Source organism: Rhamphochromis longiceps, linkage group LG18, assembly GCF_057381845.1.
Source record: "Rhamphochromis longiceps isolate RC_006_pf linkage group LG18, R_longiceps_female_GT1.1, whole genome shotgun sequence".
NCBI classification, from domain to species: Eukaryota; Metazoa; Chordata; class Actinopteri; order Cichliformes; family Cichlidae; genus Rhamphochromis; species Rhamphochromis longiceps.
The window spans coordinates 29,701,142-29,719,225 of NC_140574.1; the positions used below are offsets into that span (position 1 = coordinate 29,701,142).

At 42.8% G+C, this 18,084-nt stretch overlaps 1 protein-coding gene across 2 annotated transcripts in view; it reads left to right on the forward strand.

Moving 5' to 3' along the window:
• The window catches only part of carmil3 (capping protein regulator and myosin 1 linker 3), a 114,934-nt gene that overhangs the window by 20,555 nt on the left and 76,295 nt on the right, over positions 1-18,084 (forward strand). For both annotated transcript variants that reach the window (XM_085389472.1, XM_085389471.1), the window contains exons 4-8: positions 3,057-3,116; positions 3,198-3,319; positions 6,489-6,583; positions 7,001-7,071; positions 7,241-7,314. In XM_085389472.1, the coding sequence (XP_085245598.1) occupies positions 3,057-3,116; positions 3,198-3,319; positions 6,489-6,583; positions 7,001-7,071; positions 7,241-7,314 (422 nt within the window). The remainder of the gene's footprint in view (positions 1-3,056; positions 3,117-3,197; positions 3,320-6,488; positions 6,584-7,000; positions 7,072-7,240; positions 7,315-18,084) is intronic.

Sequence of the window (18,084 nt, forward strand, 5' to 3'; positions counted from 1 at the left end):
TGTTTCAACAATACACTGTATATAAAAGATACAACAAACTTCTGGGTCACAAAAGTGAAGCCAGTAGTGCCTTAAACCTGTCTCCCTGAGGTGCCTCATTGGGTCAAAGTCTGTGGGGAAAACAGCCCCACTTCTCACTTTCTTAATGATCTCAGTAAACACTTTCCTTATGATTTCTTGATCTTTTAAGTAGAGATGGACCGATCCGATATTACGTATCAGTATCGGTCCGATACTGACCTAAATTACTGGATCGGATATCGGAGAAAAATAAAAAATGTAATCCGATCCATTAAATATCACGAAAGCACCTCACAAAACTTGCAACACGCCGTAACTCACCTCAGAACGTTAGCACGTCGGAGCAGTATGCATCACGTGATAGAGCGGCTGTGGCATGCGGGACCTGTCGGTGGTCTGGATAGCATTTGGAGCTTTGCTAGCAACCCGGCATTTCATCTCCGACAAAGTTATCCCCGAGAGAAGTAAAGCAAGTGTGTAAGTCCATCTCTGAATGTTTGTAAAGCATTCCTGCGTTAAGCTTAACAAGCGACTGCCTTTCGCTCTCCGACTGCTACTTCAATCGTGAAACTGCTTAAATGATCAGCTGATCGGCTTTTCTGTCGCGAGTCCGTCTCTCTTGTTTGTTTTTGGTCCCCTTTGTGCCAGAAAGAGGAAACCAGCGGTTGAACAACAGCAGCATGTTTAAGCTTGATAAGCTGTTGTTAGAATTTATTTAATATTACTTTCTATACCAGGATCTTTTTCTACGTAGCTGATGGCTGGTAACTGTGCAGGGGCGGATCTAGCAAAGTTTAGCCAGGGGGGCCGATAGGGCATTAACTGGAAAAGGGGGCACAAAGACATACTTTTCTTTCTTATTCTCATTTAAAATGTCAAGCTTTTAATAAATAATTATCTGACACCCAAAGTTTTAATTTGATGTAAAATGAATAGAAGTCAATTACTGTATATAGTGACTATTAAGTCTAATATATATACCCTAGTAAGCTATAGTACTTTTTCCTTTGGGAAGGTACCATCTGTGCAGTCTGCAATTTTGTTGAAGAAAGATGTTGAATCTATTTAATATTTCTTGAAAAATAATTGATTTCTGTGCATTTTTTTTCACACTGCATCAAATTAAGGTTGATTACGTTGATTAAGCATCATGAGGTGGAGTGTGAGGGGTGGTTCCCTATTTTTTATTTATTTATTTTTGTTGTTGCTGGGAGTTGGAACCCTATTAGTTAGGTTGCTTAATATTTACGCTAAGTACTCTTTAAAATACCAGAATAGGGAGGATGGTGTAGGTCTAAGTTTATTAGATTGATCAGTATTGCTGAACTATGAAATATTTTTTTTGTATACAGGTATAACAGAATAGCTTTAGTGTAGTTGTTGTTTTAAACTTGAGTATGAACTTGCAGACTTGCAAAATGCAGCAAGATATTTTAAAAAACAGTTTTGTTGATTAAAAAACACTATATCGGATTCATATCGGTATCGGCAGATATCCAAATTTATGATATCGGTATCGGTATCGGACATAAAAAAGTGGTATCGTGCCATCTCTACTTTTAAGTGTCAATAGTCCCCACTGGAGTAAAGCGGAGAATAAAATGGAGTGTGCTTCAGGGTACACTCAACTTAACGCTTCAAGTTGGCACATTAATAACCAGTGGGTGATGTCCTGGTGGTGCTAATCATCTTTTATCTACAGTTTATGTTTTGAACACCTTGATTGGTTAAAGTAGGAGGACTGTAATGCCTTTTAATAGAGCCAGGTTAGCCATTTGTCCTTGCTTCCACTATTTGTGCAAAGCTAACCTAATGCATATTTTTTTCTTTTTGCTAATACACTTAAGGTGGATGCAGTCAAGATGGTGCCACCAATTAGTTCTAATTAAGCCCATAAATAGATTTTGATCAGCCATCTTTGTGGGTTTGAAAGTGGATGAATAAGAAATCGAGCTACATTACACAGCCATTCATCAGTGACTTATAGGAAACCCTAAAAGATAACCCAATTTATTATCTTTATTACTCTGAATGGGACCAAAATTTAATTTAAAATAAATGAGGTTGTGTTCAATAAGACTTGAAACTCATCTGGATAGTCTTTACTGATGTCATAAACTTAAAGAGAAATAGGGTTGTTTCTATACTATCATACTAATGTTTTGCCTCCTGGTGGTCATTATTAAGTAAAATAATTCAGTGGACTTATGGCTTCACTTTTTTACCCCAAAACGGCTTCCATCTTTAATATACAGTCTGTGATATCACTACAGACATAGGAGTAGTATCTCATCTAGCATGACTGCAAATACATTTCTTAAAATGTTTTTTTATTAGCCAGTACTAGTAGTGATCCCATTTCAAATTGTATTTGTTTGGCCATAATAATTTTCCATCATCACAGCACTGTGCTCACTAGAAATGATGAGCAGTGAATTGATCAGAAGGGTTGTAAGCAAGTCAGCAAATCATCAGGGCGATGATTCTCTCTCACATGCACAGCTGTAGTAAGAATCTGGGGCAGAGATTAGGCTGCTGACCAGCTGACTTGCAGCGGAAACACTTTTGTGCAGGACAAACATAACAGAAAATTCCAAAAGAAGGTATTTAGTCTGAATTTTAGAGTAGATCTATTGAATTGCCGCCAAAGTCGATCAAGATAACAGTTCAAGCTAGATTGGAAGGCATCCACTAGGTTGTCAATAATCCCTTTCTGCAAATTTGCACATCTAACCACTACTTATAGGTGGTGAGTGAGAGCGAACAGTTTCAGATGTAATTTTACTGGTCAGCCTGTGTTTTCTCTGAAGTTTAAGAAGCCTTGGTGTGTGTGTGTGTGTGTGTGTGTGTGTGTGTGTGTGTGTGTGTGTGTGTGTGTGCTTCCAGCTTCATTTGAGTTTTCCTTTTGAGCAAATTGGCATCATCAGAACTCGGAATCTTCTTTATTCTGTGCAATATTTTGTGAACAAAACAAGCTGAGATTAGGTAACATAAGGATTTTGTTTGAGCTTGTGATGCATCTCTGCTTCTCTCAGGTCGAGGTCACCTTCAATTTTTTGGAAATCAGAGCAATGAACACCTACCCAGAACACCAGGTGAGAGCGGCGCTTCCTGCCAACTGTACCGTCGTAGCAGCGTTGACTCTCATGGGATTAAAACTGTCATTGTCGATACAGGTAATCATCGATACAGACAAGACCACCTACTCGCTGAGGCTGCAGACCCAGGAACAGCTGGATCACATGGTCAGCCACATCAACTACGCCCTCTCCAGAGTCTTCAACAACTCAATTTATGCGTAAGCAATGTCAAGCGTCGCCATCCTCGAGCAAAGTGCCGAAGCTTTCTGTTTTTGTGCTTTATGTTGCTGAGCAGCAAAGGCAAGTTGTCCCACGTTAACAGACTTTGACAGTGTGTTGGCAAGTTGGCAGCTTCACTTTAGGATTGCTTTCCTCTTTAACAGCCAAAAATCATTCTTATCTTGCAGTAGTTTCCCTCCAACCCATTTCTGTGTCATTGTAGACTCTTACACCTAGCAATCACTGGGCTTAATTTGCCAGCTGACACTGAGTAGGCTGCTACCGCGAGGCACGGTTTCGTTTTCTTGCTGTTTACGTAGTACTTTCAGTCAGTAGATGCTGTCGCCTCAACCCTGAAGTCAAAAGAAACACATTCTTATGCCGATGAAAATCCTACAGCGGGCACTGAACGTCCTCTACGCTTTAATCTAAAGCGGTAAAGCGCAAAGGATGCACACAATGAAAAGCCCAGAAAGTTTTGTCCCGCAGTCATTAGAATGTATGAGGAGGAAAGGAAGGCACAGAGTTTGTTTCCCTCTCTCTTAGTTCTCATCTACAATTTCTGAGAGCACTGGGATTGACTGTGCTCCACTATTGACCTGCACAAGGCTATCTCTGCACTTTATCATCGTTCAGAATAGCTCTTTTCCATTAGGGCCGCGGCAGATGATTGCTTCCAGTGAGGACATTTAAAGAGAAATAAAGAAAGGGGAGAGAACACAGGGAGGAACCTTGTGTTGTGGATTTAATTGTGCGGCCCGGTAACTGATTGGTACACGATGCAGATAGTATCTAGAGAGCGTGCACGTATGCACGCTCTGGGGCGGATGATGATGATTGCAGAGATAAGGCAGGGATTAAGGTCACGGATGTTGTTGGGTGTTGTGTGTGTGATTTTGTTGACAAATGCGATTAAGGATGGTGTGTGTTGAATTCCACAGTGTAACGGTGTAATCCTATCAAAAAGCCAAAGCAGGTACAGCCGCAGTACTATGTGTGAACACAGTATTTGCTTTCTGATCCATCCCTACACGCTCTGCTTACTTGTTGTTTCTTTCTGATGCAAGTAAGGCAGAAAGGTAGAAAAGGTGGATGAGCTATGTTTTGCAGGAGTTCATTTGAGATCTCAATGTTTAAGTCAAATTTCCTTTTAATGTCCTAATTTCACTGGACGTTGTGTAAGGATGTATCATTATGATACCTACCAGGGTGTGAGCCTGCTGGGAATACGGGTTATACTCATTCATTCGAACCTTGGTGCATCCTTGTGTCTTTGTATAGTCTCTTGGGCACTACAGTACTCCGCTTAAGCCACTGGGAGTTCAATGTCTTGCTTAAGGACTCTTTAGCAACAACACCAAAGGAAAGAAGTATAATATTTAGAATGTACTTTTCCCTAAACCTCTAACTGATACCAGAGGCCTTCTCATTACAAAAAATACTCATTAATAATCCAGCCGTGTGCCTCTCTCCATAAAATATAGATGACAAATATACTTATTAGGTATTGTTGCAGCAGGGTTCGTGGATTTATAGTGAACCATCTCAATGGGCCACATAGAGCCCACTTTGATCAAAGAAACTCTCATTTCACATCAGATTAAAAATAACTACTTAACTAACTATACTTTTAATGCTATAGGTGTTTAACTAAGAGGTTTACCTTAATTACTGTTGTGTAGTATGAATAGCAGGGAAGTTCTAAAACTTGTGAAAATACAGTTGAAAGTCTAAAACCTATGCCTGCCTTTAAATTTCCAAAGGTGTCAGGAGATTGGAGTCTTAGCTGGGCAGATACTGGCCCCTGGGCCTTATGTTTGACACCCTGCTCTAACTCTGTGGGAGGGTGGGGCTTATACCAGTTGACATGTTACCAGTCTATTACAGGAAGACAAATGATCATTCACGCTCACAATCACATTTATGGCCACTTAGCATCACCAATTAGCTAAATGTGCATGTCTCTGGACTGTGAGGGGAAGCCGGAGGACTGGGAGAGATGCATGCAAACAAACAGTACCCAGCCTGCTGATGGATTTAAACCCAACAATTCCACCACTGTTCTGCCCTATAATGAGGCAAATCTCATTTTTATCTGGGTGCCATTGTTGCTGGTTAATCTGACAGGGAGAAACCTGAACCAGCTCAATCTAATAAAAAGAAATCCTAGCTAAAATGAAAGGTTCGGCTATTTTCACTTTATGTGCGTTCTGCAGCAGGCGTCTTTATTTAGTCAGAGGTTGTTTAGTCGTAGTATTACACCACAGGATGCCTAACACATGGACTTATTGCCTTTAAGAGCTGAGTTTGTTGGCTGCACACTAGCTGAATGTCCTGTCCCTGCTCTTTCCACACATTTCCTGGCTTATCTCTACTGCATTATATGAATAAAGGCCAGACTAGACTATGGTTTAGAGCAGGGGTGTCAAACTCAAATACACAGTGGGCCAAAATTCAAAACTGGAACAAAGTCGCGGGCTAACGTTAATATTTATTGAAATATATTTATTCCTCCAGATATAAGAATGAATCTTTTCTTATGGACTCAAACACGTTTTGCTGAAAAACTGAATATGGAACAAGCAAAGCTTAATACTAAACAATATATATATTAGCTGTATAATACCAGTAGGCCAGCTCTAATAGTAATTTGGTATGGCTTCGCGGGCCAAATGTAAGTAGGCTGCGGGCCAAATTTGGCCCGCGGGCCAGAGTTTGACACCTATGGTTTAGAGGATTGCCATGAATGTAAGTATCCTGCTTAAATTATGATTCACATCAAATGAGCTTTTCAGTCAGATCAATTACAATTTTGTTTTAGTACAAATGTACAGTTGTTGATTGAATGCAGTACATACAATTACAATTATTAATTATTTAATAAGCATTTCACACATTAAGCTTCTTTTCTTATTGTCAGTTGAAATTGAAATTGTTTTTTCACATCTTCCCCCACAAAGAGGATAGAATTTTAAATGCTGGATAACAGTTTAGTCAACTGCAATCAAAAATGTACATATTAAATGACTATAATTCCATTCAACTTCACATGTACCTTGTGTTTCATTCAAATCTGCACATGATGGCCTGGGAAGCTCTAAGATGCACTTTGGCATCATCATTGCCAGCACGAGCTAGCTCTGAATCTCCTTCCTCTCTTTGTTTCAGCCCTCCTATTTGTCGAGCAGAGGGAGAAATGCCCGATGGGAGTCACAAGTTTTCACCGAACTCTGAGTCATCATTAGATCCCCAGAAAACTTGTGGTGAGAGCCCTGCTACCTTTCTAACCACATCTCACACGCACATTCATACATGCAGCACTTCAGAGTCCATTCACACGCTGACTCAGTAGCTCACAGCAAACCATTTTGGAGACTTGTCCATAAGTGGGTCAGAAGACCAAAGTTACTGGATGCACTTGCTTTCTGCTAGTAATCTACAAGAAGAGCTCCTTCATGGTTCTGTACTTTCATCTCACCTCAATATTTACAGCTAATCTCTCCCTCTCAGCTGACTATCTCTGTCTCACTCTTTTTGACTCCCTCTTTCATCTCTGGCCTGCACCCTCTCCCCTCTTCGTTTCTCCATGTCTTCTCCGCTACTTCATTCTGTCCTTGCCATTTCCGATCTGTCATGGTCTAGTTTGAATTGACTTGTTGTCCTCTCCTTCGTATTTTCAGGAGGTTTTTCTGAGACTTATGCAGCTCTCTGCGATTACAACGGTATTGGCTGCAAAGAAGAAGTGCAGTGGGTGAGGAAAGCATACTCGCAGAACAAATCCACTTGTGTTTGTTGTCTATATTACCTTTTGTAGATTGCTATTCTTTGTAGAGTGGAAAATATATTTTTCATGATACTGTCTCATATCTATCTCAAACTCTGTCTGTTATTGTTTGTTTCCCTCCTCCTCTCTGTTCCAGGATGTTGACACAATCTATCACTCTCAGGACAACAGGGAGTTCAACTTACTGGATTTCAGCCACCTCGACAGCAGGTGAGGTAGTTTACTGACATTGTGGCCATGCCTAGTCTTAGTACAGTGTGGGAGCTCGCACTGATTTGAACAGCTCAATTAACTAACAAAGTTAGTTGCAGAGAGCAAATGGACACATTAACACAAACTCATTGTATTTGATATTCATTAGTTCTGCTGGAGTTAGTCTTTGGCAGATGTATGTAACCCACAGACATCAGCCAGGCGTTTGGCACGCTCACTCGTGCTGCTTTGCCAGAATCGGTCTGCAGCCACCTTTCTTTTCCTACTGATTTAGTGGGTTTTTTCTTCCTTTCCAGTCTGATATGGAATACCCGTCAAGCTACATTTCTGCACAAGTCAAGGCCGTTCCACTGAACGGCTCAGTATAGGTGTAGTTCTACACCAAGTTTTGCGTATGAGTGTGCAAAATCATTTCATTTGAAAAGATTCTCACAGGGATCACTTAGTTCCCAGATGGTTCCCACATACATGTACTTCACGTGATCAAATTAGAGGCAAGTAAAGAGAAACTTTTGCCAGTTCAACAGAGGAAGGCTTTCTAGGGTGAAAGTCAGCAAAATCAGTTTTCAAGTGAAGGGCAGCAGATTTTGAGCTATTTATGGCCTGCAATTTTACCCGCTAGCCATCCAATTCACAGGTCTACGGAAACCACATTGCTTTATGGGCACGGATCTTTTGAAATGAAATAAGATATAGACCTTTTTTTTCCTGCTCTCTTTTCTCTTCACCTAATCAGAGTTGAAGTGGGAGGTTTTACAGAATTATCCATTTGCTCCTGCTGGAGTTCAGGGTTACAGTTCTCTAATTGGTCTCTGGATGACAGCTTACAAAATCATCTCCTCGTGTAGAGAATGAAAAGTTTGCATCAGCTCAACCAAATTCTTCCCTGCTCTCGAGGCCCAGTTTGACCTTTTCATTCTGTCAACATAGAGAAGAGGGAAAAAAGAAGACATTATTACCAACATGCGTGAACTGATTTATGGCTCTGAACTATAGAAGATAAGAAAACTGCATAAATTGATTATGGGTCCAGAATTACCATCTCACTGGGTTTAGGTGTGTTGTAAACAAATGTAATAAAGCGGTCGACGGGGAATTGAAAGTCAAAACTCAGCACTTAAAACTAATGGTGATTTTATATCCCAGTGCTCTGGAGTAAAGACCAAAAACAATAAAAACACATCTGTGTTCTTGGGCTTTATGAGTGCCTTGTAGTTTTGGAAGAGGTCTGCATTTTATTTTGCATCACGGTGGACTGTTTTTTTTTTTTCTTCTTCTTCTTTTCCTGTGTGTCTCTTCAGCTGTCACTGTTCATCTTTCCTTACACGAGAGCGGCTATTTGTCTAACAAGACCCTCTGTGGTTAAAATTTTGAGTGCACTACTCTTCTGTTGACTCTCTGGCTCCCTTTCCCTCCTGTGCTTCTGTTGGGTTTTGTTAGAAGTTTGCTAAGATCTTAGATGATGTGGAATGAAACACCTTCAGAGGCAGAATCCACAACTTTAAGATGCCATGTGTGCTCTCCTCTACTTCCCTGCTGGTACCTTTTTTTTGTCTGTGTGTGCGTCTACTTTTTCAGACGTATAGTGTCGGAGCGCAGAACTTGCCCAACTGATACGATCATAAAAGGATTTGACAGCTGACATGCAAAAGCAGAATTCAGACGAGCTTATTTTTGTTTCAAGATTCATTTATTTATTTGTTTTGTCCTTAAAAAGCCCAGAAGTGTATGTATGGTTTCTACTTTCTTGTGTAGCAACAGCACTTCTGACTTAGAAAACATATTCACATTTAAAAACGTAGATCTCATCATAGGAGTGAAACCTTGCTATGGTGGTAAATCAAAAATCCATTCATAGAAACATGATTGCAGCAGAGGCTCATGAATATATTAATGTCTTTCGCATTGAGAGCCCAAATCGCTGCCTTTCTGTTGTTTTTGTTGTTGTTTGTTTGTTTTTTTGTACAATTTCTTCATATTCATTGTGATAAAGTGGGAGCTGCCTGCCCGTACTGTTTTTCAAGATCTTCCTTCAGCATATTGTTCCCATGAGCCCAGCCCGTATCAAATCACGGCTGATAAAGGAAGCGAAGAATATCACAAAAAAAAATAATAATAAATGCAGGAAATAATCAAGAAAGTCTGTAAAATGGCCACACAAACGATGTAAGAATGGGTTGTTCCGTGATCATGTGCCAGAGGCTATTTGTGGTGCATTACTCTTTCCCTCCCTTCCTTGTCCTTTCACATTTCTATTCCCTCCATCTCCCCCGATTGATCTCATCGCGAGCGACAGGGCGATGCTTTTTCTGCTGACTGCTGTCTGTCCAAACACAGACTGTGCTCACTCGTGTTGACTGAAAACGGACACCTTTTTTCAGGGCCCGTCTCGTCCTCGTCATCTTTGCTTCCTGTATTGGCTCCCCATTCGTTCTCCTCGGCTGAGTCGCTGTCACTCTGGGTTCTGTGTGTCTACTGCAAAGTCACAAATAGGTGGAGTGTGTGTGAATTTGGGTAGAGATTCTGTGGTTTCATACAGTTGCTTGTTTGGCGAATGAGAGAGACAGAGAGAGAAAAAACTGTTACGCCTTGCTGACTCAAGAACATGTAGAGGCACCTCTTGGATTGACAGTCCACCCTCTGCGTGCATACACACATGCTAATAAGCGCTTGTCTATGTAGAGTGTCCAGCTGCTTTCCAACTTTCTGACTGGTTTAATTTTTCCTGTTACTAAAGTTGGACTCCATAACAAGCCGGGCCATCTGCCCCACCTGTCACTATTACTGGATCTGAGTTGTGTTTAGAACGGAGTTAAACTGTAACTTTGATTCATTGCAATGCAGCACTTTCATATGCTTTGAATGGAGCTTTCTTCCTGCTGGAGCGGCTGATAGGATTTGCTTTATTTTTGCAGCACTTAGAAGACTTTGAATTTTATTATGGTTCAAATAGTTACTGTCAAGATGTCAGTCAAGATGATGCTAACGCTATCAGACTGTTAGCCTAGATTAACCACTTAGACTCTGTTGAAAGGTTACTTAGCACCTGTAATGCTGATAAATGACCTTATAGAGTATTTTCATTAATATATTGTTTGGCAAGTAGTGGAGAGTCTAAGGAATTTTGATCGTCAGTTTGATGCCCAGCCAAGATTTGGTTATTTTAAAAATCCACATTCAAATAATAGATTTTCATAATTATTTATGTTCTGTTAGCTGCTGCTTGGTTGTTGTGTTTATGGTTTCCCAAACATGTATGTTGCCAACAAGGAAGATGCGGAGTGCCCTCTGATGGGCAAACTATGCGACATCAACTTCAATAAAATGGTTGAAGGGCATTTCTTGTATCTATTGTTTACATTACTTTTGAAATTTTCATGTATTTGACGTTGAAAATGCTTATACTGATAGATCGGTAAATTACCACCAATGTACGATAAATCTGATCGGTCGATCAAGAGTTTTCAATCTTGGTACTTTATTAGTCTTCCTTCATGATAGTGATCAAAGGAGCTTGGAAAGAAAAGCGTCTGGACTTCTTTAAGTTGCTTGAAGACGTTTCACCTCTCATCCGAGAAGCTTCTTCAGTTCTAAGGTCAAATGGTGGAGAGTCCCAGATATAAACCTAGTGGGAGTAACCCCCCACAGAGGGACAAAAGGACCCCCTGATGATCCTCTAATCGCCTGAGCCAAGGTGGGAAACTGGGCGTGGGTCCCAATCAGCCAGAGTTTCGGGTGTGTTCATTGTGAAACCTGGCCCCACCTTATCATGCGAATTCCTGAGGTCAGATGGCCCAGGATGTGAGTGGGCGTTAAGGCGTCTGGGAAGGGATCTCAAAACTGGATTATAGATGGCAGAGAGTTGGTGTCGTAAACCCCCGCCTCTGTTCAAAGATGGCCGCTCACAGTGGACATAGATGGCTTCTTTCACTCCTCTTTCAAACCATCTGTCCTCTCTGTCCAAAATGTGAACATTGGCATCCTCGAAAGAGTGTCCTTTATCCTTAAGATGCAGATGGACTGCTGAGTCTTGTCCTGTGGAGGTGGCTCTTCTGTGTTGTGCCATGCGCTTGTGAAGTGGCTGTTTGGTCTCTCCAATGTAGAGGTCTGAGCATTCCTCGCTGCACTGTACAGCATACACCACATTGTTAAGTTTGTGTTTTGGCATTTTGTCTTTCGGGTGAACCAGTTTCTGTCTGAGCGTGTTGCTGGGTCTGAAATGTCATGCTTGGAGAAACTCTCCTGAGTTTCTCTGATACACCGGCTACATAGGGGATGACAATGTTGTTGCGTCTGTCCTCCCTCGCTGGTGTCTGATCTTCTTTTCTGTGCCTCTTTGCTGACTTTAAGAACGCCCATTTAGGATAGCCGCACGTTTTGAGTGCTTCCTTTACATGTGTGTGTTCCTTCTTTTTTCCTTCAGGCTTAGAGGGAACATGTTCTGCCCGGTGGTGTAGGGTCCTAATTACTCCAAGTTTGTGTTCCAAAGGGTGATGGGAGTCAAAGAGGAGGTACTGGTCCGTGTGTGTGGGCTTCCGGTAAACTTCGATGTTGAGTTTGCCGTTCTCTTCAATGTGCACGGCGCAGTCCAGGAAAGGCAAACAGTTGTCCTTTGTGTCTTCCCTGGTGAACTTGATGTTTTTATCCACAGCGTTAATGTGCGCAGTGAAGGATTCCACTTCTTGTGTCTTGATTTTGACCCAGGTGTCGTCCACATATCTGTACCAGTGGCTGGGTACTCTTCCTTTGAAAGAGCCAAGAGCCTTCCTTTCCACTTCCTCCATGTAAAGGTTGGCTACAATAGGTGACACGGGGGAGCCCATGGCACAGCCATGTTTTTGTCTGTAAAAGCCTTCGTTGTACTTGAAATATGTAGTGGTGAGGCAGAGGTCTAACAGTGTGCAGATCTGATCGGGTGTGAAGTTGGTCCTGTCCTCCAAGCTGTCTTCTTGCAAGAAAACAATTAAGCATACAGTACTTTGCAAAAGTCTTAAGCTATCCTCTTTTTCTTTATATTTTGCTAAGAATGGGAAATAGTGCAGGAGTTTATTGAAACCTGAACGGCATGAACTCTCTTAGGTAGCTTTCATGTAATTAGTAAGGAGTCTTCAGGAATAGTTCTCCGGGCTTCTTTGGAGGTTGTTTGCCTTTGTTTCTGTTCTCTGTCAAGATGCTTCACTGCTTCAGTAATGTTGAGATTTGGGCTCTGGAGAGACCAATGATAAATGAAGCTGTTGCAGTCAGATTCATTGGTCAGTGTTAAGCAGCTTAACAAACAAAAAATAGTCTTCTGAAAATGGTCAGATTCAAGTGTCAGGTATAAGTGAAAATCTTACGTCTTAAGACAAACTTTTAATTAAACCAGGAAAACTATTTCTTAAGACCAATTTCATGAAATTTCACAAAAAACAAAACAAAACAGGAAATGAGGGGTGATCATGTTTAGAATGATTTACCCAATGCAGACTCAAGGCACAGAATTAAAGAACAGAAAACAAACATTTATTAAGGCCAGGCAGACAGTTCAAAGGCAGGTGAAAACCATAAATCCAAACTGGAGATCCATGAGGGAAAACAGAGGTGTGTAAACAGTAAGATGCAACAAAGCCCTTAGGGTAGACAAAGGCTATAAATACACTCTACATAACTAGGGTAATGGGAAACACTGGGGTACACAGCTGGAACTAATCGGGGAAAACAAGACAAGGGAAGCAAAACTAAATACAGCACACATGAAACAAGACACTATCAAAATAAAACAGGAAGTAACTGAAAATAGGAACATTAACACAGTGAAGGAGACGTAAGAAGACCCGGAGAGTATGGGGGAGGCAGGATAAACTGAAGGAAGAAATGCAATATTAACAAACTATAACCCTGAACAGAAACTAGACAGCAAAACTAATAGCACTCTGTGGCTATAAATAATACATTTATAGTTTAAATAATAAATAATGATACATAATAATATAGTGTAAATAACAAACCCCAACCAGCAAAAGGAATAACACAAAATCTCTGAATAATACATGAAAAGTAAACCAAGAACCAAGATAAAACGAACAACCAACAGAACTAGAAAGTGCAAAATTAAAAAACACTGGCTCTAAAACCCAGGACCATGACACAGCCTGACATGTCTTAAGAAAAATAAGGGCAATTTTCAACTGTGTCTAATTTTTTTCCACTTTCTGCCAATCTATTTTCATTATAAAGAAATGTGACTGTTGTAAATCAAGGAAATGTGCATACACAGCTTCTTAGCTTAATTACCTACTTTGTGTGGTATGCAGGTTGCGGGTACAAAAGAAGGCTGTAAAACTGACAAAAAATCAGACCTCTGCCTAGATAAAATTAATAGTTTTGGACAAGCAATTCTATGACATGATCCGTTCTTAACAGCCTGCAACACAATGCTTAATGGTCCAGAAATTATGGCTTCCTCCTCTGCAACCCACTGAGTCAAATTGGACCCTTTGGCCTGCTAGTTCTGGCCCACAGTCTGTATGTTTGACATCTATGTGCTCCAATTATATTCTCTAAAGTACACCCAGTAACAAGAACCTAATATTTTCCAACTATGCTTGTGGAAGAACTGTATACAGTTAATTCCACACATTTCTGGGCACTTTGTTTTTTGTAGTTATTTTAGCCATTTACCAGAACATGAAGCTATAGTTATGAGTTATTGAATATGAATATTTGCTTAAAGTGCACATGTTCTCTGTCTTTTAACAGAAATACTGCATGCAGCATTGAAGAGTTATAGACATTTTTCATTTCAGGCACTTAAATGTAATTGGACAAATTACCATAATCATAAATTAAACTGTTATTTTAATGCTTTATTGACAATTCCTTGCAGGTAATAGCTGCTTAAAGTCTGGGACCCGTTGACATCACCAAACTATGGATTTGCGATGCTTGATCAGGCCTTTAGAATCAGAATCAGAATCAGAATCAGAATGGGTTTATTGCCAGATGTTGAGGTTTACAACATTAGGAAATTGCTGCGGTGCTTCAGTGCAGACAATAAGAATTAAAGTGCTATGTAGAAAGAAAGATATGTGCATGAGATATACATGAGATATATACATGAGAATAAGAATTATGAGTGCTACGTAGAAAGATATATACATGAGTGCAGGTGGTGATCAGTGCCAGACATGAAATGATGCAGTGACACAGCGTAGGGTCATGTGTTAGTGGCGGGGACAGTCATGTGGTTATTGTTCATGTGTCCAACAGCAGAGGGGAAGAAACTGTTCTTGTGGCGAGAGGTTCTGGTGCGAATGGACCGGAGCCTCCTGCCTGAGGGGAGCAGGTCAAACAGACTGTGTCCAGGGTGAGAAGGGTCAGCTGAGATCCGAGCTGCACGCCCCAGTGTCCTGGAGGTGTACAGGTCCTGCAGAGATGGGAGTCTGCAGCCAATCACCTTCTCAGCAGAGCGCACAACACGCTGCAGTCTCTGTTTGTCCCTGATAGTGGCTCCAGCGTACCACACGGTGATGGAGGAGGTGAGGATGGACTCGATGATTGCAGTGTAGAGTTGCATCATCGTCCGTGTTGGCAGGTTGAATTTCTTCAGCTGCCTCAGGAAGTACATCCTCTGCTGGGCTTTCTTGATGACGGAGGTGATGGTGGGCTCCCACTTCAGGTCCTGGGTGATGGTGGTACCCAGGAAGCGGAATGAGTCCACAGAGGTGATGGGGGTGTCAGTCAGGATGATGGGGGGGAGTGGGGCTGTGTGCTTCCTGAAGTCCACAATAATCTCCACTGTCTTCTGGGCATTCAGCACCAGGTTGTTGTGGCTGCACCAAGACACCAGACGTTCAACCTCCCTCCTGTAGGCAGACTCATCCCCGTCAGAGATGAGCCCAATGACGGTGGTGTCATCTGCGAACTTGATTAGCTTGACAGACTGGTGGGTGGAGGTGCAGCAGTTGGTGTACAGGGAGAAGAGCAGAGGAGAAAGAACACAGCCCTGAGGGGAGCCGGTGCTGATGGTCCGGGAGTCCGAGACATTCTTCCCCAGCCTCACGTGCTGCTTCCTGTCCGTCAGGAAGTCAGTGATCCACCGGCAGATGGGATCAGGCACATTCATCTGGGAAAGCTTGCCTCGGAGATGGTCTGGAAGGATGGTGTTGAAGGCAGAGCTGAAGTCCACAAACAGGATCCTGGCGTAGGTTCCTGGGGAGTCCAGATGCTGCAGGATGAAGTGTAGGGCCATGTTGATGGCGTCGTCTACAGACCTGTTGGCTCTATATGCAAACTGCAGGGGGTCCAGGAGGGGGGCCGTGAGGGTCTTGAGATGGGAGAGAACTAGGCGCTCAAATGACTTCATGACCACAGATGTCAGAGCCACGGGTCTGTAGTCATTTAGTCCAGTGATCCTAGGTTTCTTGGGGACAGGGATTATGGTAGAGGACTTGAAGCAGGCAGGCACATGACATGCCTGCAGTGAGGAGTTGAAGATGCCAGAAAACACTGGGGCCAGCTCGTTTGCACAGTGTCTGAGGGTGGCAGGAGACACACCGTCTGGGCCGGGAGCTTTCCGAGCATTGAGACTCCTAAACTGCTTCCTCACATCTGCTTCATGAATATGAAGAGTTGTGGTCGGAGGAGGTGGTGTGAAATCCTCTTTTGTGTGGGGTGAGGGGGCGGGTGTTGCAGGTGAACAGTTTGAAGGTGGTGATGGCTCTATGGAGGGGGGAGAGGTGGGGGAATGAGTGTCCAAAGTGCCTCTATTGTTGGGGTCGTTGGAGGTGTGAAGGCTGCCTGATGGCTCGTCAAAACGGCAGTAAAAGTCGTTGAGGGTGTTGGCCAAGAGCAAGTCGTCAGTGGAGTGGGGGGTTTTAGGCTTGTAGTTTGTAATATTCCTAAAACCTTTCCACACAGAGGCCGAGTCATTCTCTGAGATCTGCTGCTGCATCTTCTCAGAGTGCTGATGTTTGGCAATGTCCACTTCCTTAGTGAACCTGTACTTGGCCTCTCTGTAGCAGTCCCTGTCTCCGCTTCTGAACGCCTTACTCTTTTCCAGCCACAGCTTTTTGAGTTTAGGAGTAAACCAGGGTTTGTCATTGTTATAACTCACCCTGGTGCGTGATGGCACAATGCTGTCCTCACAGAAGTGGATATAGGAGGTGACAGTGTCCGTAAACTCGTCCAAGCTGTTAGAAGCAGCCTTCATTGTGTCCCAGTCTGTGGTCTCCAAACACGTGCGAAGCTCCTCCACAGCCTCGTTGCTCCACAGTTTTTTGGTCCTCACGACAGGTTTGGAGAGCTTCAGCCTCTGTCTGTACGCGGGGATTAGGTGGATCATGACGTGATCAGAAAGTCCGAGTGAAGCGCGCGGCACCGCGCGATAGGCCCCGCTGATCGTGCTGTAGCAGTGGTCCAATGTCCTCTCCTCTCTGGTCGGGTTTTTAATATACTGCTTGTATTTCGGAAGCTCATGGCTCAGATTGGCTTTGTTAAAGTCCCCAAGAGCAATGATGAGAGAGTCCGGGTATGTCCGCTCCGTGTGGAGAATCTGCTCTGCGAGTGCGCACTGAGCTGCTTGCGCATCCGCGTCTGGCGGGATGTAAACAGCGGCCAGGATGAATGAAGCAAACTCCCGCGGAGAATAAAACGGTTTGCAGTGAATAAAAAGATATTCCAGAGAGGGAGAGCAGTGCTGAGCAATCACTGTTACATCTGTGCACCAGCCACTATTGATGTAGAAGCAGACACCTCCACCTTTGGTTTTACCGGAGAGAGCGGCCTGCCGGTCCGCGCGCAGCAGATGAAAGCCCTCCAGCTTGAGCGCGCAGTCCGGGATGTCCTCACTGAGCCACGACTCCGTAAAACATAAGACACAGGAGGAGGCAAAGTCTCTGTTCATGCTTCTAATCAGGGCCAGTTCGTCTATCTTATTCCAGAGTGAGCGTACATTAGAAAGGAAGATCCCAGGAAGGGCCGTTCTCAGTCCGCGTTTCCTCAAACGCACGAGTACGCCGGCTCGCTTACCTCTCTTTCGACGTCTCACTTTCCTGATCAGAGTCAGCAGTAAATCTGCCGCAGATGCGACAAATATTGGAAATAAATCCACAGGCGTTGTAGTCCTGCAGTTAAGGAGCTCTTCTCTGGTGTACGAGTATCCAGAGGAGTTCCCAGACACAGAAGAAATGCACAAAAACAAGACAAAAGTAACGCACTGAAGCACCAGGGCATCCATACGCGGCGCCATCTTGGAAATAACTTAAGCTTTACTTAAGCTGTCTTCAGTTGTTGTTTGTCCTTGCTTCCTTGTGTTTTTGTTTTTCCTTCATTGTAATCGATGCTTGATTGGGTTAAGATGAGTTGATTGACTGCCCTTTGCATAATTGCCCATCATGACCTTTAAAAACCCTTCTGGGTAGTTCTTGCAGTGTTTGTCTGTCTATACCGTGAATCGCTGTCCAGATAACTTTGCTGCACTTGGCTGAATCCAAGCAGAAGTTTTAACTCTCCTCCTCACAGTTTACTCATCTGTTAACATCATCAGTTAACACTAGTGACCCAGAGCCATGATAGACCACACGTGCCCACGTATCACACTTTCTTCATTGTGTTTTCTAGGGGTTGTACTATGCCTCCGTTCATGAGCTTTTCCAAGCCCTCTCCATGCTTTTCTCTTTCCTTCAGTCATTTTGCCACAGGCAATCTTTTCATCTGTGCAAAGGAGCCAGTTTCAGAGCTGGTCTGGCTTTTTTAGATGTTTTTTGTCAAACTCTTATCTGGCCTTTC